A 22,215-nucleotide genomic window follows, 5' to 3' on the forward strand; every position below is an offset into this window, starting at 1 on the left:
AGCACACAGGCAATAAAACATGAATAAGAAAAGAAAAATTGCAAAGATAAAACTCTTATCTGCACTTTAGTGGCAGTTCTTCCCTGTATATTTACTCGAACAAAGTAAAAGCACCTGCTCAACATTAATCTGAAAATCCTAGGCAGGGTGTTTCAGTAACCTATGGCAACTGCTTCTGTGTCAACAGAAATCTTGGACAGGGCAACCCAGGACCGTGCACCACCATTGGCTGGCTGAATGAATGACTTGCAAACTTGTCTATCTATTATGCATGCCAGTTTACCTTTAGAGCATTCTTGAGCTCATTTCCAGGTAAGCACAGCTGAGAGGTGGCCTGTCTGTGTCGAGACTCGGAGGAGCCAAAGAAAAGCTCTGTTCAGCTTGGTAAGACATTTATTTTTTCTGTTATGATGCTTGTTTGTCTTTTTAGTTTTGTTTCTTCTACCTTTTGATTCCAATGAGACACACAGAATGTCTTTAAATATACTTAATGAACCCATGAGTTTGGAGTTTTTGCGTTGTAATTAAGGTCTGATCCATTTATCTAAATGTCTTTGATTGGCAAAAGCTAAATAACACATCTGCATTTATATAAACTGAATTTACAAGCCTTAAAATTGAAACTGATATGTAAATACTTTACATTTCCTTGAATATTTTATGCACTAGACTCGGATAACCAGTGGCAGCCTGAGAGGAGGCAGACATGGAGCTAATTGGATCCACTCTAACAGCCACATACGCTCGGCCAAAAACCAGCCACTTTCTCCCCGCCATCTCCACCATGGCATCTAGCTATCGCAACACCCAGCCTGCCTTGGTCATGAATCCCAGTGCCAACCTGTGGAGAACCAACAGCTATTACAAGAGCGGCGGTGTTGTCTCAAACCCCTCCTCCATACAGAGAGAGAATTTAGATATGGTTCGAGCCAAGACCATGTTCTACCCCTCCAACAGGACAGCGCTGACCACCCGCTACACTCCCGAGGACTGGTACAAGTCCAACCAAAGCAACTACAGGGAGTCTGAGTCATCCCGGAAAAGCGCAGAGAGACTGAGAAGAGACGCCGTCAGGTTGATGCAGGATAGGGACCAGCTGACAAGGCGAAGTCAAGAAAATACCAGCAAGAACATTGGTGAGCGCCTCAATGACATTGTCTTCTGGAAGTCTGAGTTGAGCCATGAGATTGACAACATGGTGACAGAGATAGCAGCTCTTACCGAGGTCAAGAGGAGGCTGGAGAGAGCCTTGGCAGAGACTGAGGGGCCCCTTCAGGTGAGGGTGGAAAGAATATGCTGAGTGTGTGTGTTACCTTGAATTTTTCCTCTCTGGTTAGGGAATATCTACAGCTGAAGTTATGTTATTGGAACATTTGGCAGGGAATATTTACATTTCTACAAGGTCAGATTGTATTTGCCTTGAAATCTTAACACCCTTGTCTGGTTCAGTGCACTCTTATTATCATTAATGCATATCATGTCTGCAGGGTGCGTCACTGTATCTGTGGTGAGAAGGTTTTTGACTAGGGTTGCCGGTTTGGTTGTAGCAACAGTATCTGTCTGTTAATTAGGTCAACTCAGAGCGCTGTTAAAATGGCACCGGTCAATTGTGTCACCCAGAGGGAGTCACTATGATCGAGCAGGGGATCTGATGACACCGGCAGTTTGTTAGGCTAAGATCATGTGGCAACAGGTTTTCTTGGAGACTTCTCCAATGCACTATACTGTATACTCATACTGAATACATATTATACCTGTTCAAACGAGTTCCTCACCTGAAACAAAGAAGAAAATGCTGCATTGAGTGTGTACACAACCATCTAAACTTGTTTTAGTCATGATCACTTTGTCAATAGGTGTCTCAAGAGTGTTTGTACCACAGAGAGAAGCGGATGTCAATCGATCTGGTACATGACGATGTAGAGAAAGACCTCATAAAGGTAACAAAAAAGCAACAGTGTGAGTATATGCATGTGTTATTAAACCTGTGAAAAGAATTATAACATATTTTTGCAACAAGGAAGTGGAAGTCATCAAGTCATGTCAAGAAAGAATGAGGCGACATCTGGACAGAGCCATCGCTCAGCTGGCGTGAGTCTGAAAAATCAATCGATAAAAATATTACTAAATGTTTAAAGTTTGACATGTTACATATTCTTTTGTTTCCGTAGGTCGAACCGAGCCGCCCAGCATGAACTAGAAAGAGACATAAGCGATAAAGTGACAGCTCAGAGGATAGATGACAGGTGTCACCACCTGAGGAACACGTCAGACGGTATCGGCTACTACAGAGGGATTGAAAGACTGGACCCCTCGTGAGTTTTATGTGATCAAATAACTGTTCTGTTTCATCACATCAAACAGATGCTCACAATTTGTTACGTTAGTTTAAACCAGCTTTGGAGTACTGGGACTGGGCTGTTCAGTTAAATTGTCAATCACAGAGAAGTCTTTGAAAGTCAAATGAAGTAAATACTGAAATTAGGTTTGAGAAGCAATTTGGTCATAAACTGAAGTATTGGACAAATTAAACGTTTGATATTGAAAATTGGAGCTCACCAAAGTTATTACAATTCATACTCAGTGGGACATGAGTGTATGCACCAGATTTCATGGCAATATATTCAAAAATAATAAGGCACTGCACTTCTCAAAACCACAAATGTGAACAACTGAAGAAAGTTGGGATATCACCAATGTCATTAGGTTTCCTATAGGAACCAGGAATCTGTCATGGAAATCCATCAAATAGTAGTTGTATATTTCAGTGTGGACCAAAGTTTTGAACCAGTATTGCCTATCATCTGAAAATGTATGTTCGAAAAAACATATCTTACATCATTCTCTTCCCTCTGTCAGGCTCTCCCTGCCAGACTCATGGAGCAAGTTCACAGACGACAACATCCTGCACTCCCAGAGCGAACGTGCCGCCTCCCACAAGCTCAGGGACGAGATCGAGATCCTGCTGAACACCACGTCCAACGAAATGTGGAACCAGTTCAACAATGTCAACGTAGCCTTCACAAACCGCATATCGGAAACCGCTGATGCTAAAAACAACCTGCAGACACACCTGGCTAAGGTCATCGACTTTCCTTACATGGTCTAACCTCATTTCATGAAAGATAATGTAACGTTTGTCTAACAAGAAGAGCGGTGATGAATCAGAATCTGTTTTTGATTCTAGTTTTTAAAAGTAATGATCTGTTTATCAAAGGTCTGCCTTGATCCAAATGTGTAAAGCATTAGCCTGGAAAAGAGGCAATCACATGGCCCTACGTCAGGGGAAAGGACAAAATCCATTCACTGTTTTGCATCAGTGGGTAACGAAATTTACCACTTATCAGGAAGAGATCATGTGTTTTACCACTCTCTCTTTTCTCCATGCGAGACAGTGCATGTGCTATATACAGCCCCGTCTACAAAAATGATGTACAGATGCAGAATATAAGATTAGATAAATCTTTATTGCCTGTAGGGGACATGTGTCTTGTCTGTATGTTCTCTGCGGAACATTCCTATCAGAAGAGAGGAATGGTAATAGATGCCACCTTCATTATATGCCATATTGTACACTGGAGCCCATTGTTCTGGGGTTAATTGTTGGGGGTTATACACTCTGAATCCACATCAGCTGTTGGATGGGTTTGAACACTGACAGCAGCTGTGATGTGAGGCACACAGTCAATAATAAAGCTCAGTCATTGTCCGTTGTAAGGAGTAGTGATTCGCTGGAATTAAATTACATCAAATGGGTTTGGACAGAGCAGGCCACTGTGCAGGCAGCACTGCTGATTCAAAGCCTGCAACGTGCAGCTTTTTACTTGTTCTAGATTCGCCCATCAGTCGATCCACTGCCGCTGTGTTTTCATGAATGAGACGCTCGGACGTTACTACCGTGATTTAGCAATCAATTGTTATTCTGTATCCATGTTGTGTCCTCACACAGACTCTGCAGGAGATCTTCCAGACAGAGATGCTGATTGACTCTCTGAAGAAGGCCCTCAGAGACAAAGAGTGTCCCCTGAAAGTTGCCCAAACCAGGCTGGAGGAGAGGACCCGTAGGCCCAATGTAGAGCTCTGCAGGGACAACCCACACCACAGGTACTGTAGCTCTGCAACTACCGCTTCTTTGAGTCAAGCCTATTTTTATTATATCAAGTAAGTTCAGTAAGTAAGCTGCTTCTCTTTCTCCTTCTTTAGACTTGTGAGTGAGGTGAGAGAGATCGAAGACACCATCTACAGGCTCCAGGAGAGGCTGATGGAAGCTGAGAACAGCCTGCAGATTCTGGTTAAGACCAAAGTAACTCTGGAGCATGACCTGTCTGTCAAAGCCAACTCACTCTTCCTGGAACAGGAAAAGTGCATGAGCATGCGCAAGAGCTTTCCAAGCATGCCCCGTCTGGTTGGCTTCACCTAAATCAAGTCTTGAAAGGGAACATTGGAGGACCAATATAATTAACTATGACTGACTGTCTTAATGATTTTGGAGTGATTTAGAGGGTGTTGTGGGTGATTCCAGTGTAAGCAAACTTACATACAAAGACTTAACTTTCTTCAAAATTGAATTACAAAGAATTGATTATCTTAATTTTGAGTATTGCATCTGTAATGTTACAAAAATACTAATAAATAAAATGTTGTGATGTCACTGCTATGATGATTATTCACTACATTATTCAATGGCTCCTAATACTGATTACATTTATTTAGCCTCTTATTACAGACATTTTACATCAATGGTTCCCAACCTGGAGGTAATGACCGTTCTCAGGGTGTCTTGTGGGTTAAAACTGAGCGGTCCCAAGATAATTAAAGGGATAATTTAAATATTTTACAAATGTTTGTTTGTTTGTTTTGCCATTTTCTTATGAAATAATGGTTGATTTACCACCCTTGTGTCTTCTTATGAAGGCAGGATTGCACAGTCAGACCAAAAAGTTGGGAACCACTGTTTAAATAGCGCATTCACTGCAAATGACTAATCAATATCCTTAAAAAAATGCTGGAAACTCATGTGTGTGACACCTGAAAGTTATATATCAAAAGCCTTGGTAGTTATCAAAACTAAATCACTGCATATAAAACTCTTACACCGATCGTAAATTCAGGAAATGGTACCTCAACAGTCAAAAGGGAGCTGCCATAACTATGAATCACTTGATATGGTAACAGCGCTCACAGAAATGACATATAACACACATTTTCACTCCATTTCCCAACTGGAAACCCTTAATTTATAATGCAAACCTTAATTTGAATAACATGTACCACGATATGGTGTGGCTATTCATTCAAACCTTCTCACAACCCAATGGAGCACAAACAGTGCTCCTTGTAGCACATGTGACAGTAATCACCAAACAAATAGCCTGGATTAGCCTGTGCAGCATAGCCGTCTCAAAAGCAAAGACAAACACACACGTCTCTGAAGGCTCACTCAGATCTGTCAACTCTAACTGACCTGAATGTCACCTTAGGGGAGCGGTGACAAGCTTCGAGCATACACCCATGGTCAGATTTGTTTTGTGCAAACAGAAATATGGATTGTCTTTACTGTCCTTCTTTAATAGCTGGTGTGGCCCATTACTCATCAACCTCACCCACAGGAGGAGCCGAGCAAATAACTTCTAAGTTATGTATAAAAAAAAAAACCCACACCCATCTCCGAGCTCCATAACACACGATGCTTCCAGTACGGCCTCCTCCTTGATCCCACACATTTAAAGATGTGGAGAGCATCGGTTTCATTTCAATGTGTTTATTCAGTCGACACCACTCAGAGCCTGAACCAACTCTGAACACACATAAACACTATCACACTCCTTAACCCAACCATTTCTGCACTTCCTGCATAACCTTTGGCTTCACCGAGGAATGTAAACTTTGCTTCGAATCGCGAATACTGTTCAACGTCATCTCCACAGTAGTCACCGCGACTCCGGTTGTTAAACTAATCACCATCATCTTGTAGAAGAAGATCACGTCACATTCCAAAAGTTGTAAAACAGAAACTTTAATCACGTTCTCCGCTTTAATTGTTTTCATATCCTTGCTATCTTATAGCAACAGTGGGAAGACAGAATATGTCTCTGTTTGAGACGGTTAGGGTTGAAATTTAGAGACCGACACTGGCTGGAGTGGCATATTAATCAAAGATAAGAGACTCAACCTGGAATCTAAGCTGTGAAGGTTATAAAATCTGGTTTCACCTAAATCTAAAGTAAAAGCATGGCAACATCTCCTGTGTAAACACAGAGTAGTTTCACTACACAGATTCCTAACAGGAGGGAGGGAGTGACCATAGAGATAAACCGGTCCCTGCATGTGTAACTTTGATTTAGGTGTAATGTTTTACAACTGTATTGTAAGTCACAGTCAGAGTGAGCTCTCTCTCTCTCTATCTGACTGTGCAAACAGCATTGTGTTTGACTAAAACCTTCAGGAGCAAGTCAACAGCAGGAGGTCTCTGCCATGGTTTCCTACATGTAAGTGTGTGTATGTCCTGTGCCCAGGCACATTCCTGAGCCCTAGTATTGCAAAGAAAGGCCCCCTGTTGTCTAGCGTACATCAAAAGACTCCCAGCTCTCATCACCTTGTAATTAAACACACTGACAGATAGTAAAGAGTTGAGGGTTCTCCACCGCCTTATCTTTCCCCCCTTTGCTTTCAAACTTCCACTTTTATGGTTCAGAAAGACATGACGGTGGCACACACACACGGAGAGTCGGTTCAGCTAAGTGGAATGAACCCCCTTTTCTCTGTGTCTCATGCTTGGTTTGAGGTTATGGCGCTCTTCTGGATGGGACACAAATAGGCCTTCGTATTTGACCTCCGCTGCCACCCCCGCATATGGGGAATGTACTCTGGAATGCTCCCAGCAGTCCAAACATATTGGCGGTTTATTTTTAACACGTGCTCTTGTTATAGATGCCCTGTGCCCCGTGTTATTTTGTGTTTTTTTTTCTTTTTACATACCGTCCATACTACCATACTAAAGAGCTGATCGCAGATTACTTGAGACTGGTGTCAGTCGTTGCTGGGTTGGTGCTGTAATTACAGACTTGGACTGAGTGTGCATCATTGAAGAAGAAAAGTGGCGTCACGGAGAGTCAAAGTATGCCAGTTTAACAATATATTACCCCATCATGAACACTCGATTTGTACTTTTACTGTTTCTTAATGGACAATCAAATGCTAATCTGCTGGTTACTTGATTGCGTTATTGTTGATTTACTATAATTGTAGCCAGTAGGGGGCAGACTTCTAGAACAGACACACAGCCTTAACATATTATGAAATGCCTGCTGATACATCCAGTTGAAACATAACAACATCATCATTCTACAGTAATCGTAGTTCTGGCAAACTGAAGAAGTTCAATATTAGCTCGTCTTTTAGCTCCGTTTTGGTCTCCCCCAACCTCTTTAGAAAAATCTGGCTCTTTATGTTTTTAGCTGCTTGATTTTCTACTCCAGCTGTTTGTTGTTGCGCAGGTAGCAAACACTGGGTTCATTTGAGGTAGCTTCCCAGTGCTTGATAGAGGTTAATGTCAACCATATAAGTCCAATGGGTGTGAAATGAAACCAATTTGGAAGTGTCAAAAACTGCAGTTCCTTCGGCAACCACTTGAGGCTGGCTACAGAAGTCCCCATGTTAAAATACCCAACAGGTTTACAGCCTGGTACAAAAAAGGTTTTGCACTGAAGCTGAAGTTCTATATAACTAGTCTGTTTATATTATATTAAGGCTTAAAGTTATGCATAATTAAGCATTTGAGCACTTTGATTGACAGGTGGGTGCCATTACAAGTAGCTTTAGCCCACCACAGCTCCACCCATGATCCAACATCTGCCAAATTTTATTAGTGGGACGCGGCGGTGTCAGGAATGCCAACATGTTGGTGGTAAGACACTTTTAAATTTCACAACGGCTCCAAATGTTTGTTAAGCTGTCAGTCATCATGTAGCCGACTTTTCAAATCAGCTGAAATCAAATTTCAAAAAGCTATTTTGAAAAGTTTTGCACAGGTGATTCTCTCCTTTCCGAATTATTTGACATTCTTCGGGGAGATGATCCCTTATTACATGGCTGCAACATAACATAAATAAATAATAGTAATAATAGTAACAGAAAATACTCAATTACAATGTTTGCTTATGTAAGTGGAGTGTGAATGTACAAATGTTTGCCACAATCATAGACTTGAATATAAATGTAGGTAACATGTAAGAGACTGGATGTAAGTAACAAATGAATCATAAGTGTTGGAAAACTACCCACATTACCTAGAAATGCTGCCACGCTTTAACTGGAATACCCTGTTTAAATCCTCCTTTTACGTCATCTCAAACTGAACTCTGAACATTCATGGGAACTAGCTCTTCCTGCAGCTTTTGGATCTGGGCCAGAATTCTCAAGTTTTCTCAAGAGGCTCTTTAGCGCGCTCCATCATTGTGCTGTAAAGAAGTCCGTCAATTACTGCAAACGTGGATAAAACAACAAAAGAAGACTCAACTGGAAACCCGTTGAGTAATCGCTCTGGTAACAGTTACACGTTAGAGAGACAGGAAGCAAGAGACAGACTGATAAGCCGCGTAATATTCAGTGTGGTTTTTCCATACCAACTGCCAACCTCGCGTATGGCGGCTCTGTGGTTGAGTCTGCTGATCCTCACATGAGAAATCTTTACCTCCCTAAACTTTTTAATAGTCTATCAACGTTATTCTCCCAGCATTCTGCACATAACTGGGCCTCCAACTCAGGGAGTCACGATAAGCCAGATAAGCCCAACTGCTAACCAAAGTTCAGAGATCAACCACGGAGGGCCTGGTACGTGCAGTACAAAGTACAGAAGACGAGGACTGGAATTCAGGATCAATCCATAAAGATTGATCTTGTCATTCTCGATAGAAAGAGGAATGGGTACAGCGACACGGAGGTCAAGATACAGTACTGCAGTCTTTCCTGCTGAATCATAGTGGCGTGAGGATGAGTTATGCACTCTAGTCTGGCTTGAAGCCACATTTATTAGATTTTTTTATTTTATTTCTTTATCCGGAACCAAGGGAACAAGCACAGTGGGTATGAGACACAAAGCTGGCTCCATTCGGCACGGCATGCATTCGAATGAGGAGGAAACGGGTCAAGAGTTCCACATTTTCATGGACGATGACCTCATGCCCATAGCACACATCTGCCACGTCTGTCACCATTTGCAAATCGAATGACACAGCATAATGTGCGAGTCATGACCGTATGATTTTAGGAGCGTCAGATGACACGGGGCTTTACATTTCATCGCCAGAGATTGGTTAAGAGCTTCGTTTCGAAACGAGCTATGAAATTATGCAATCATTAATGTTTCCACAAATAGCTTGAGGACAGTGTGACTAATTTGAGATTTCATGGATTTACCATGTTTGTACCGACTATGATATGGTTTTAAAGTGAAACCCTTTATGTTCCAGTGGCTACTTTTCATTAATATCTTGTCAAACTGAAGTCTCGTTTGAACCTGACCCACGGACGAGGCTGCCTGTACTCACATCACAGGCGATCTGTTGTGTGTTTAATGTATTTTAAAGGGCCCGGTCTCGGTTTACCTCTTTGTTGTCATCACTCGGTGTCCAGCCTGATTAAAGTGTGATGACAAGACAAGGGTTTTGAGTGGCTTAAAACTTATCGACACACAAACAAACAGGCTCTCATCTCTCTGTCAGCCAGTCTGTCTCCCACGTTTCCTCCTTCTTTGTGTCCATCTTTGTTCAGCTTTCACTCCTAACCACACCAAGTATTTGCCATGAGTAGAATTGCAGCATCTTGCATCTATGTATGTATGAGTTTGTTTGAAAATTGCTGAGCCTGGTCTATAAACAGTTAGGTAAGACAGAGGAGTCCAATGTGATTCAAAAGAGGGGCAGTCCGACTCCGACACGGCTCCAGTAGGAGGGGAGCTATTAAACTTCTGTAACTCAGTGGTCCGACAGACAGCAACACTTCACATGCTGACGACAGGACACGAGGACTGACCCCCACCTTTGACCGACAGCTGCCAACAACCCGAGACACAAAAGACGAAGGCTCGTGATACAGACAGGCCTTCCTCTCTGACCTGTGTGAGGGGCATCAGCTGGATCCCACTGTCTCAAAGTCTAGCCCTGAGAAATATCTGCTGAGAGTGAGTATGAGACGTTTATTCATCACAGCTAATGGATTGCGGGTTTGAGCCAAGATAAGTGAAATTGCATAATGCAATCAAGTGAAAGTAGGCGGCCTGTCACATTGTTTTAAAATCAACTAGAATGGAATTTAATCGAGTCGAAGGAAAGGCCCCATCTTTGGTGATGTCATTACAATTATTATTTTACAAATCCTATATGAATTCTTTTCATAGCCGCATCTGTTTTAACACTTTTCTCCGTGTTGGTATGTGGATGGAGTTACTGTAACTCAATCACGTCTACTCTCCACATCCATGCCCCCTCCCCCCCTCCCTGGCTGAGGTCCTATCTACGGTATCGGCATGCACTCTCACTGTCTGCCGCGCTAAACGTGAAGATAAGTCGTACCGTTTTAACGACGGAGGTGAAATGTTAGACGCCGTTCCAGATACGACCATAATTCAGTATCACGGTCTGAATGTTTGTTATGCGGCTCTCCCCAGAGAGTTTGGCTTCTACCCCGGCTTCACAAACACAGTAAACTTAACACTCCCGTGTCCCTCCCGGGCCCACTAATTGTCAGTCTTTTACAAACATTGACATATAAGGGATGGGAATGGGGAGCATGGCCTGCACAGCTACTCCACAGTTTGAGCAAGGGTTTTCCTCTATAAGTTACTTTACTGTTTACTAGTTCACAGCTCATATGATCAGAGCTGAGGCCTGACGATTCAGTCAACAAGCAGGGTTACTCTGGGTTAAACACACAACAGATATCTCCTGCAAACAAAAGCGCAATCATATCTGACAAAGAGCTACTTCTCTGCAGCTCAGCCTCAAGAATGTCACGGTCTTTGAGTGAGAGCTTTGTGGTGCTGCTCGGTAATCAGAGCAGCACTTCACGGCTGTGATCTGCTCTTGTAACCGGTAACCCTTCTTTCATGTCTGCGTCGTGGACACGAGCGCACGCAGAAAGGCCTCCGTGTGAGAAAACACATGCAGAGGCATCCTGGAAGTGTGAGCTAAGTGGTGAAGAATAGACTGGACGTTGACAGGGGTTATCTGAGGTCGGACAGCTCCTGAGCTCCTCTACTGGCCTGTTAGTGTGGAAGAAAACGCCCGATTTATGACGTGCCGTCCGTCAAGGAACCCCAGTGAAATCAGTTTTTGACATTTTGCAGAAGTAGGAGTCTATTTTCGACGGCGTATGAACTTCAAATGTCCAGTGTTATGCCATAAAGTTCATACTATATTTGAAATTATGCCTGTAACATACATCAGCTAAATCATCACTGATAGCAGACTCCGGTAGTCTTGAATCTCTCAACTTCACACAGAAGAAGAACCAGAGGGAGGTCGAGATAAGGAATATTTACGGTTTTGACCACTCCCTGTATACATGCCCTGGAATTCCATTCATTGCAACACCCATATTTACAGTAAGAGACTAACCTTGGTGCATTCTTTTACATAGGCTACACATTAACAAAAGGGTCTGCAGAGTCTGTTCAGGGTGAAACGCCATCTCACTCCCACTGGAAATGAGTCATGTCAAACAGAGGAGAGCCCCAGATGCTATCTCTCACTGGTGGGCATACCCATCCACACTTTCACACATACTGTGAGTCACGAGGCTGACTGCAAGGGCTAGCGGAGGGAAAAGACCCACGCTCTGACACATTACAACAATGTTTGTGTTTGTAATTGCCAAGGCAACGGAAAGCTGAGTGTACAGGGAAATGTCTGATTGTAGAAAAAGTTCAAATTACCTTAATCTTACTGTACTACAAGCACAAAAGCAATCAAATCCATGGACGGCCCAGTGAAAATATGGGCACATAAGGGCATAAGCGCCACTCAAATATGCTCTTATCTAATAATATCTACCCAAACTCTATCAAAAAGATCATTTACATTGTATGCTGGGTGTGTTTCTGATCAATATATCTGCAGATTTTATATTAACTGAGCAAGAACAGCCAAAACAGTGGATTTCCAAAGTCCATCATAATTTGTAATAACTGAAATAAAAGCTATCAAACAGTCTGAGAGAAGAATCCAAAACCCTCGAAAGCAGATAGCTGCCTTTCGTTACCACGACAGCCAAACAATAATCAGTCAGGTCACTACACACACACTACTGTAAGGCAGTAACTAAGGCAACCCATGCGCTATTACGCATGGAGCGTCTATATTGGGAACCCTGGCTGCGGACCAGAGGGTCACTCCATGACGCAGCGACGCACGCAGGGCGTTGTTCTTCCATAATGAGACACTTTATAACAGAACGTCAGCCCCCCTGGCATCAATCTAGTCTGAGAGCGACTTATAGCACTGAGGGACTACCGCTGTGGGACTCTTTTTGGAGGAAAACTTGCTTTTGCTTCTTGCGAGCCTGAACCTCTGTGTTGTTGTTTTTTTTCTGTGTGGAAATAACAAGCTCCCGGCTCTAAGTAAGTGGACTTTGGTCTTTTCTAAACTTCCTTATATTCAGCTGCGCTCAGTCTGTCCTGGCGGATTAAAAAGAAGGAAACACGCTTTTCGCTGGGATACCCGCCGCTCCATTACGCGCACGGACAGACTGAGGTGTCATCGCAAAAACGCCTTAAGCTTATTTATTTATTTACTTTCTGATGATTTAATCCGACAAACACACTTACATTACGGTTAATTTGACTTCACTGCATTCTTTTCAGTGGTTCTGATATTGCTTTAAAATATATCCCGTGGAGATCAACGACCTTTACTCAGATTATTTGCATTTTGTGGATGGAACAGAAAAGCTGGACGAGAAAAAGAGACAATACACAAAGTTTTCAGACATTTATGATTTTGTCACAGTAAATAAACAAACAAAAATGTTGAGATCAGTTTTAAAGTTGAATAATATCCTTAAACTTGCTGTTAAATGTAACCTAACGCCGAAATAAACCTTTTTTTCCCCGCACATGTATAACTTTCTTTTCAAATTGATGTTATTATTGTTACGTGCTTGGCATCAGACAGGTTTCAGATGAAGTTTCTCTAAAGGCTGGCCCTGTTACTGCAGCGACACACCCATGTCCCACCAATCTGACATCCACACACACTCACAGAGACTCTCTCCTCTTCTCATTACTGTCCAGACCGTCTGTAAAGATGCTGCTCCTACTACTGGGAATCATCCTCCTGCACGTCGCTGCTCTGGTTCTCTTGTTTGTGTCAACAATAGTCAGCGTGAGTAAAACTGTCATGTTGTTGTTGTTTTGTTTTTTTTAATATAACTATGAATTGACTACTTGGAGCTTAAAGGAATCTTCTACCTGCATGAAGTCATGTGTAATATGTTGTTTTTTTGGTCCTCAGACTTAATTGTATCTTAGGAAATTTGAGTTTATTCTGATCCACTTGGTGCTGCTGCTCACACATTTCTGACCTGAAGTTGCATGTTGTTGACATCAGGTATGGACATCAAGTGAAACTGGAACCTCAGACCTCTGGATAAACTGCTCTACTTCCAATGGAGGATACCACTGTGACCCAGCAACATCTGGAGGTTAGAACACATGCATAACATTTATCTCTTTGCCTTTAAGACAACTTTAACTACTTATTTATGATATAATGGATAATTTTTTAGGACTACTCTGCTGAGAAGTTGTGCACCTTCAAATGATCTTTATGGCACTGAAACCAGTTTAAAACCATCCACACTGACATTAACGGAAGGTGGGGGGGCTTTGGAAAATGACTTGCTGAAATCAAACATTTACCATGCTGATGATGGTGGGTGTGTCACGGCTCCTCTGGGACTCTGGTGCCATCTAGGGCAGAGAATGTGGCAGTGCTGTTTTGAAGGTGCTAGCTGATAGGCTGCCGCTGTATAAATAGTCGTGGTGTGATGTCCATATTCAGGTCTCTCGTGTTGAGAGCCCATAGTGACAGGAGTTTGGGAGTTGTGGATGCAGGGTGGGGCTGCGGAGAGTATTTAAAGTTTTAGATCTATGTGGTGTATGTGTGTGTGTGTGTGTGTGTGTGACAGGAGTGTTTGAAAAGCAGGGAGACCTTGGACTACCTCGTGCAGAACATAGCATGCTGATGGCGGGTCATGCCCAGTGTCAGATCATAGTGTCCAGGGTTAGTTTGCAGGGGGACAATTTAAGGCAGCAGCTGCAGCGTTTAAGATTTATTTAGACAGCCACCTCTACTTGTTTGATTAAGACTACATCCTTCAGGAACATATCTAATAAGATTCCCATTGTCTTAACAAGAAGTTCATGTGAGATCACTCTTTGAGTGTGTTTTCATACTGAATGTGCCGTCACAGTGGTGCACAAGGAGCTGACTGCAGCGGGGTGATGTCATTTGTCTAGAATGAGCCGTGCAGTGTGTGTTTTGTCAGGGCGAGCAGCGCCTGCACGCTCTGCCAGGTAGTTAGATGGTGCAGCCAGTTTGTTTGACTTGCTTTCATTAGTGCACTGACGCACAGTGTTTATTTAAGGAGGCCCACGCATGTGTGTGTGTGTGTGTGTGTGTGCCCGGGTCTGTGCTTTGGCTTCAGGAGATGGAAGATAGTGGTCTGCTCTCACGTGGGGGGGCCAAGCCTGCGTTCAAAAAGCTTTTTTTTTTCAAGCTTTGCTGAGCAATCAAGTTCCTGCTGAAGTGAATCATAATCATGGTCATTGTGGTTCATTTTTAGGGCATTTCTGAAACTTCTGAGTTCCCCCTCCTCCTCCTTCTCCTCCTCCTCCTCCTCCCCCTCCCGTTGTTGCCTTGGTTACAAAAATATTGGCAGCGCGATGACGCCCGAGCGAGCGATACTCATGTCACAGTTATCACATGCCGGGCTTGAGTTAAACATCACGGCGTGGCAGCCAGGAAAAATTACTTCATAGAATTTTTACTCGTCTCTAAAATTAGCTTTTGGAGGAAGAATGTCCTCTGCGCCCTGACACGGCCGACAATACATAAACACGGCGAAATAAATACTAACGGCGCTCTTATTTCTGTCGCACGGTGAGGTCTCAGAATAGAAGGAAGACAACAAGCGTCAACAGTTGTCATCCTGTTTGGAGTCACAGTGAAAGGGCTTGTGCTGGGTTCTGTGTTTGTAACGCCACAATCATGCAAAGTTCGGACTCATATTTGCTTATCAGTGATATTCCGAGCCAAGAACCACGCCTCACGCAAAAAGGAAATGCCACATGTCACTGTTTCCTACTCGCGGGGTCAGCGGAGGAAGGAAGGAGGACAAGATGTGTGTTTATCAGAAAGCAGTGATGTATTGTCTGTATTTATAGGTGACCACTATTCATAGGGCAGGGATGGAACATTTCACCCATTTCTCACAGGGTTATCGCACAGTGTTATATAACATCTGAAAACAGGATCATTATAGTGGAATCTAATTGTTGCTCCGGTGCGGTATTGTGCTGGCGGCGTTCTGCGGATGGAGATTTGCACCGTGTCGTGTTTCCTCCCCATATCTCATCCCCCTGGAGCCAATGATCATCAGGACATACTGCAGCTCTTATTGAAAGTAACCTGACTCCAGACTGGCGAAACCCCGCGCCATCATTCAATATACAGTTTGCTCTTAGATCCATAACAGAGATACGTCAGTGTTTCTCAGCGATTCTCTTTAAAAATGCTCACAGATAGACTAAGTCATTAAGTTATGGGGCTATGTATTGTTTCTATTTTAGCCTATGGTGTTAAACTGTGGCTGGCCAAAGTCGTAACATCTCACAAAGTGAGCTGTCTCATTACTTCTCATCCGTTTCATCATAGGAGCTCTAATAAATTATGCATCATGACTTTTTTTTCATATTGTAAGAGCCCCACCATTAAACCACAACATGCCTCTGATTCACATGAGGATCAGTACACCGCAGGTGCCTGAGAATGTTGAAGGAAACACGTCAAACATCTGAATGACATGGCAAATTAACTTGTCGTAGACTCGGTCTGGAATATTTGCCGATACTAGGTTGGACGTCTGCCACGACTGCCGAGCCACAAACAAGGCCGATGGCAGCATTCTGTGCCACAGAAACACAACGGTAACAGGAGGCATGGCTAAAAAGAAGAGTTGGGTAGATACATGGAGGGTCAGAGTGTGTTCTTGTGGAAACCCGAGAGGCCGGGATAACTGTCAGACAAGAAATAGAGCCTGCTTGGAAGTCCTGGGATTCCTGGCATGGTGGCACGAATGAGGCACAGACACAAACGGTCCGAGCACACACTCGGATTGCTAAACGCAGATAGACGGTCTTCCCTGTCGATACAGGTGTGTAATGGGTTAATGGCTTCTGGCAGCCTGGCCTTGGAGGACTCGCAGTAACGATCGATGTGGTACATTTAGTCATAGGTCCTGCTTGTATGGTGGAGAAGGGGGGCACGCACAGAGCTTTTAGGAACAAGATACCTAGGTTTCATTGTTATGGATCCATTACACATTCCCAGAAGTCGACATAGGCAGGGGGCTAGCTCATTACCTTCTCTTTGAGGAGATGCTTAAATTCAGCAGAGTCGAGGCCAGTGAAGGTGCACTTTGGCATTTGTGTTGTTTTTTCATTTGTGTCCACTTAACCTTCCCTCCTCGTACGCTCATTAAGTCAATGTTACGATGCTTCATATGATGATGACTGCGGGTGAGTTATTGACAACGTTCTCCTTCTTTCTTCCCCCCCGCAGAGTGGATTCAGGCAGTCCAGGCTGTTATGATCCTATCCATCATCTTCAGCTGCCTGTCTCTCTTCCTCTTCTTCTGCCAGCTCTTCACTTTGCAGAAGGGTGGACGCTTCTTCCTCACTGGAACCTTCCAGATCTTGGCCAGTGAGTTCAACGCACCCAAGACACTTCCTCAGAAATCCCTCAACAACATGACTGAGATTAGAAAGACGGTCAAGGGAACAAGTAGACTTAATACTGGTGTTTTTATTGGATCTTTTTGTAGTTTCCCGTTGATTAATCATAAAGTATTAAATGTCAAAGATGCTCAAACTAAAGTGAAATCTTCAAATTCGACTGACAAGCAAAACCTTAAATTTGAGAAGTCGGACAAACACTTGATAATCAACCAGGCGGTTAATCTTTTTAGCCGTGCTCTGATTTTCTCCATTAGTCCTGTAACACTCGAGTAGTCTGAAAATACACCACTCACACAAATCCACCTACCCAGACAAGCCAACAGCAGATGCTCACGCTGCATCTTCTGTGGCGGAGAATTAAATTAAGCGAGTCTGAGCCTGTTACTAATGGTTTAATGCTCCGCTTGTCTATTGTACTCCATGCCCTTTGGCCAGAGAGCGGCTCCACTGCCAGTCCATTGTGTCCTCTCTTGGCAGCCCTTTCCAGCATCCCAGGTTTGCTCCCTGTATTGTGCCAGCGCATTGCCTGGCACCCAGGTGCCCACTCAGCCAAACAGGAATGACAGTGGGCACGCCGCCATGTGCGCAAGTTGAAATGTCAGGAAGGCTGGCAGCGCGGGGGTCTGACAAACAGATCATGCCATGTCGGATAAGGGAGGCGGGCAGAGCAAGGAAGGTTTGCAAAGGCTGGATTGGAGTTCAATATGCATGAAAAGCAGCGTGATGTAGTGTGGAGGGACGCGTTCTGGAAAACACCGACCTGCTCGCCTCCGCTGCCAGACACGGTTCAGCTCAGGACACAAGACAGAGAGCAACAATACTGCGAAGAAATATGATCTGATAATTGAACAAGATGATGACCGGCATTATTCAGTGCTCACTTTACTTTTTTTCCCCCCTCCCTGCAGGTTTGTTCGTGATGAGTGGAGCCATCATCTACACGGTGATGAGTCCGGAGTGGGTGCCGGAGGGAGACGCCTTCGGCTACTCCTACATCCTGGCGTGGGTTGCCTTCCCTTTGGCACTGATCAGCGGACTCATCTATGTCATCTTGAGGAAGCGAGAATGAGCCATCAGTCCACGCCAGTGTTCCCAGTAACCCCCTGTCCTACTGCAAGTGTCATCAGTCCCCCCAGCCCCTCTGAAGTATAAGTTCTGAAGCCAGAGTACCAAAGGCCAATGGAGACACCAGGCCAATACACCCAGATCACAACAAGGGGGGGGTAATACCAAAAATCAACATGCAAACCAACACAAAAACAACCAATACTGTCTCAGTTAAAAGATGTATATAGTATCTATGGTTTAAAACCTATTTATAACACTTTTTACATATATGTACATAGTTTTTGTGTTGCTCTGTCAATGGATACTTGTATGAGCTTTGTTTTAGCTGATTAAGTGCCTCGTGTTTGTTTGTAATGAAGAAATAATTAGATGCTATTTTGTTGTGTTTTCTTTTTTTTGTTGTTGTTGCCTCTTTTTTTTTTTTTGGTAATTGCCAAAGAATTAGCAAAAAAAAGAAAGAAAACAAGTTTCTTGAAGTATATTAACCAAAGTGCATGTATAGAAATAGAAGGGTTAGAAGAAGAAGTTGTTTTGATGGGCTTGCTTTACAACGCAAAAAAGAAAAGAGTGGTAACATCCGCGGACGTAGCATAGCCATGAAAATATAGATTTGGTCCTTTTTTCTTGTTTGTGAATTTGCAAGTTTCAGTGTTTTTTTTTGTTTTTTTTTTCTATTTCTTATTTTCAACAAAAGATGGTGCTATGTATTTATCATTCCTATTACTGATAGCAGTCATTTACAACAGAGTTACTTTGTTACTGTTTCAGAGTCAAACAGCTCGCCATGAATTAAAGTGAGAATCAGACAGAGGTACACGTGTACATACAGTGCCTGACTGCTTCTTTAGGGAACACAGCCTATTTCACATTTTGAAGTGTCTGATCTTTTTCTTCTTCTACTTCTTCTTCTTCATCATCATCTACTGTAAAACAAAAAGAATAATTGAGTTCGGGGCGGTGTGTTAATGAAGTCAAAAGTCATTTGGAATGTCAGTATTATTCTGTGAGTTTGTGAAGAGTTGGATCACAGTGAAATGACTTTATATATAAGCTTTTTGTTTGAGCTCTGTTTGCCTTATTTTGCCCTTCATTCTGATGTTTGTGTGCGGCTGTTAAAGTCTCAAAAAAAGCCAAATTGCCTTCTTAGTAGAACACCATGAAAAAATAATAACACCACAGGGAATTAAAGCCCCGGAAAGAAAAAGTATATATTTAACATTACTAGAAGTAAATGCCACTGTTGAAGCCATATAAATATAAAACAGATAATAGGAAAACATATTTAGTATTAACTATATGTGAGAAAAAGGACAGAGAGGTTTGCAGTGATGATACAAATGTCTGTTTCACATACTTGAAAGTTTGACATGCTGCAGTCTCTGCCCACTGACGCCTAGATGTTTTTTTCTCCTCTACTGTGTAAAACACTGTTTATATGTTGTGCGTAACAGATGTTGATGACAATCTAGCCTAAAAAACACTTACTCATTCAATAAAAACTACTCTCACATTATCTGATACTGTGTATTCCACTGTTACAAGGGACTGGATTCATGCTCTAACACACTTGATGCATGTGGAGCTAGAGATCACGTAGAATTTCAAAGTCGTTGTTTTTAGGCTGTCGTGCTGTTGTCTCGCCTGTAAACTCAGAAACATGCATTTCTGCGCTACAAAAGCATCATATGGAGAGAAAAACAAACAAAAACTGCCAGTAAATGGGAATAGACATAAAAATGGAATTTGTGGTGATGAATCTGTTGTGATTGATGGTAGCTGCGTGTTCGTACTGTATGCCATGAGACGGCTCAAGCAACTGAAATGCAACGTGCAGCATGTAAATTCCTGTGTACAGTCCAGCCGGGCGAGTCTTACCTTACAGTATGCGATCATACGTTTGGAAGATCAAATGAGCTGCCTCTCGAGCACGCGCTGTATGCGACTTGTGTTACCACGCACACACTTCGGGGTCAAAGGCACGGCGGTTTGTGCCCCCGTGCCAATTATTCGAAACATGCAGCTAGTGTTTCACTGTCAACGGCGTCTCTCTTAGCATCAGAAATAAGACTTGGACGTGTCTTGAACACTGTAAAAAGCAAAGGGTCTCCAACCTTCACTCGACATCTCTCTACCCCCGTGAGATCCAGAACAGAGCTGATGTTGTGGTGGAATAAAGTATTTAATTCAGAGCTTACACTAGCTAGTCTGCTGTGGGGATTTGTTTTGTTTTTTTCTTTTTGCATGATGCTCATTATTGGGTTCAGTTAGAAGAGACTGCCTCTAATGACAACTGCCCTACTGTTTTGTGTAAAAGAAAAAAGACAGAGTTCAACTGTCTCATGCCATGTTTACACCTAAACTTCCAAATGCTCTTGATATTACCAAAGCTACTTTGAGTTTAATCATTAAAGGATGTTTCTTACCACCACAATGGAGCTTGTTGTGTCTTTCGATAACACTACACACATGCATACGACATTTTCCGACCCAGGTAAAAACTTGCCTGATTCAACAATGGAAGACTCGACTGCTTTCAGATCGTGACTCACGGTTCGTGATGATATCTATTCCTTTTAAAGACAACAAGGCAGCACCATAACTAGCACTTGTGCGCTGAGCTGATGATAGGAATCTAAATCTCCAGCAATGAAAGAGTACTCTCAGAAGGAGGATTCTTGTTGCAGGCCTGAGAGGTCACAGCCTCCTACTGCCTTCCCACTCTGACATACTAGCACTGGGTGAAACGGGGACACGGGATTCTGTTTGTGTGTTCATTCAACTTTGAGCGTCTGAGAAAATATGTATCTCAGTGTGCATATATATATATATATATATATATGGTGTCACAATATTCTATATTCTTTTGCTACATAAGTATATTTCCATCCATAAAATCTCTGCATACTGAAAGACAGTTTATCATGGCCTGCACAATGCCACCATCTGCTGGATGCATGCAGTAACAGCAGCAAAAGTCCATGTCACACTATGTTAGGAAACACTGCCTCTATGTGGCTCAATGTGAGCATTGCAGTTAAATCTACTCTGCCATAATATTCTTGAGCCCCTGAGAAGACTCTCAATGTCTTATTAAAATGTGTTGAACCTCATTAACTCCACATACGATCATTAAGTCTTGCCTAAAACTCGACGTGTTTATGTGGGTGGATGCTCGCATTAATATGCACACGTGATAGAGAGAGGTGATTCCTCTTACTTGTCTGCTCTCTATTACCCTTCAGTCAATCTAATGAGCGCCTCCTCCTCCGGAGCCATTATGCAGGTTTTTTATGGCACAACACATCATTAGAGGAAGAGGCAGACGACAAAGGACTCATCTACATTTGATAGATTGTTTGATAAATTCAGACAAAACATGATAAGATCGTCGCGTTACAGAATTAAAGGTACGTGGAAAGGGTACAGACTGAGATATACGACCGTCAAAAACACGACGCGCAGATTTAGAAATACTCTGCTCCACTTGGGGACAATTAAAAACATTTATGCATCTGATAGATCAGGTGTTGAGAACATTTTATGGAGAAATGTTTTCTGCTTTACCTCTGATGTGGACAGTAAACTTCTGTGAACTATAGCTGCCGTTAGCTCAGTTTGTCAGTTGTGCTGGCCCCAGACTGTGAGCTCAGATCACCGGGGGGAGTGTTAAGTGTCTGTACCACAGGCGTTTTGGACCACCGGAAAGAGAAAGGTCCAGGCCTAGGGTCCGGGCGAATGCTTACGGTATCATGCCAGAATCAGAGCTGGGCAAGCAGGCATTGTAACTGGGCTCTGCAGCCTCTATGGACGTAATGGCAGAGGTGAAAAGACGAAAGATAATGTTGATGGATGGCGAGAGAAAGACAGACACAGAGCTGGGTCCTTGTTGTTGGATCAGTAAGTAATATTAGCCGGCTGCTTTGTCTTGTGTTGTTGTTCTTCTTCAAATCATAACTAATACACAAACACACTCTGAAATTGGGGGCACTAAATCGCAAAAATACCAATTTCTACGCAGCGTTGCTCGTAGAAAACCTCATCCAGTTTTACATCTGATGTATTACGCTCAATATAAATGAAATAAACAACTAGAAATGTGTGGCGGGGGCGAAGCAGACAGACACCAGACATAT

At 43.0% G+C, this 22,215-nt stretch overlaps 2 protein-coding genes and 1 long non-coding RNA gene across 4 annotated transcripts in view; 2 read left to right on the forward strand and 1 right to left on the reverse strand.

The window, feature by feature from the left end:
• The window catches only part of LOC113747898 (uncharacterized), a 144,374-nt gene that overhangs the window by 8,879 nt on the left and 113,280 nt on the right, over positions 1 to 22,215 (reverse strand). The window lies entirely within an intron of this gene.
• Positions 64 to 4,566, forward strand: tekt3 (tektin 3). Its single transcript, XM_010736475.3, has 8 exons — positions 64 to 384; positions 670 to 1,276; positions 1,857 to 1,940; positions 2,021 to 2,091; positions 2,172 to 2,315; positions 2,860 to 3,082; positions 3,950 to 4,104; positions 4,204 to 4,566. The coding sequence occupies exons 2-8, from the start codon at positions 707 to 709 to the stop codon at positions 4,418 to 4,420; spliced, it is 1,464 nt and encodes a 487-aa protein (XP_010734777.3). The 5' UTR covers positions 64 to 384; positions 670 to 706; the 3' UTR covers positions 4,421 to 4,566.
• pmp22b (peripheral myelin protein 22b) lies at positions 10,010 to 20,513 on the forward strand. 2 transcript variants are annotated; one of them, XM_010736474.3, is made up of 5 exons: positions 10,010 to 10,180; positions 13,289 to 13,379; positions 13,605 to 13,698; positions 16,839 to 16,979; positions 17,923 to 20,513. In XM_010736474.3, the coding sequence occupies exons 2-5, from the start codon at positions 13,302 to 13,304 to the stop codon at positions 18,081 to 18,083; spliced, it is 474 nt and encodes a 157-aa protein (XP_010734776.1). In that variant the 5' UTR covers positions 10,010 to 10,180; positions 13,289 to 13,301; the 3' UTR covers positions 18,084 to 20,513. The 2 variants fall into 2 exon arrangements, with proteins under 2 accessions (XP_010734776.1, XP_010734775.1); XM_010736473.3 differs by lacking the exon at positions 10,010 to 10,180 and adding an exon at positions 12,448 to 12,616.

This window comes from Larimichthys crocea, chromosome XVI, assembly GCF_000972845.2.
Source record: "Larimichthys crocea isolate SSNF chromosome XVI, L_crocea_2.0, whole genome shotgun sequence".
NCBI classification, from domain to species: domain Eukaryota; kingdom Metazoa; phylum Chordata; class Actinopteri; family Sciaenidae; genus Larimichthys; species Larimichthys crocea.

Coding starts and splice junctions, on each gene's coding strand:
- tekt3 (XM_010736475.3), top strand. CDS start 707: ATGGAGCTAATTGGATCCACTCTAACAGCCACATACGCTCGGCCAAAA. Junction 2,092..2,171: donor AGAGCCATCGCTCAGCTGGC/GTGAGTCTGAAA, acceptor TTGTTTCCGTAG/GTCGAACCGAGCCGCCCAGC. Junction 4,105..4,203: donor AGGGACAACCCACACCACAG/GTACTGTAGCTC, acceptor CTCCTTCTTTAG/ACTTGTGAGTGAGGTGAGAG.
- pmp22b (XM_010736474.3), top strand. CDS start 13,302: ATGCTGCTCCTACTACTGGGAATCATCCTCCTGCACGTCGCTGCTCTG. Junction 13,699..16,838: donor TGACCCAGCAACATCTGGAG/GTTAGAACACAT, acceptor TCCCCCCCGCAG/AGTGGATTCAGGCAGTCCAG. Junction 16,980..17,922: donor AACCTTCCAGATCTTGGCCA/GTGAGTTCAACG, acceptor CCCTCCCTGCAG/GTTTGTTCGTGATGAGTGGA.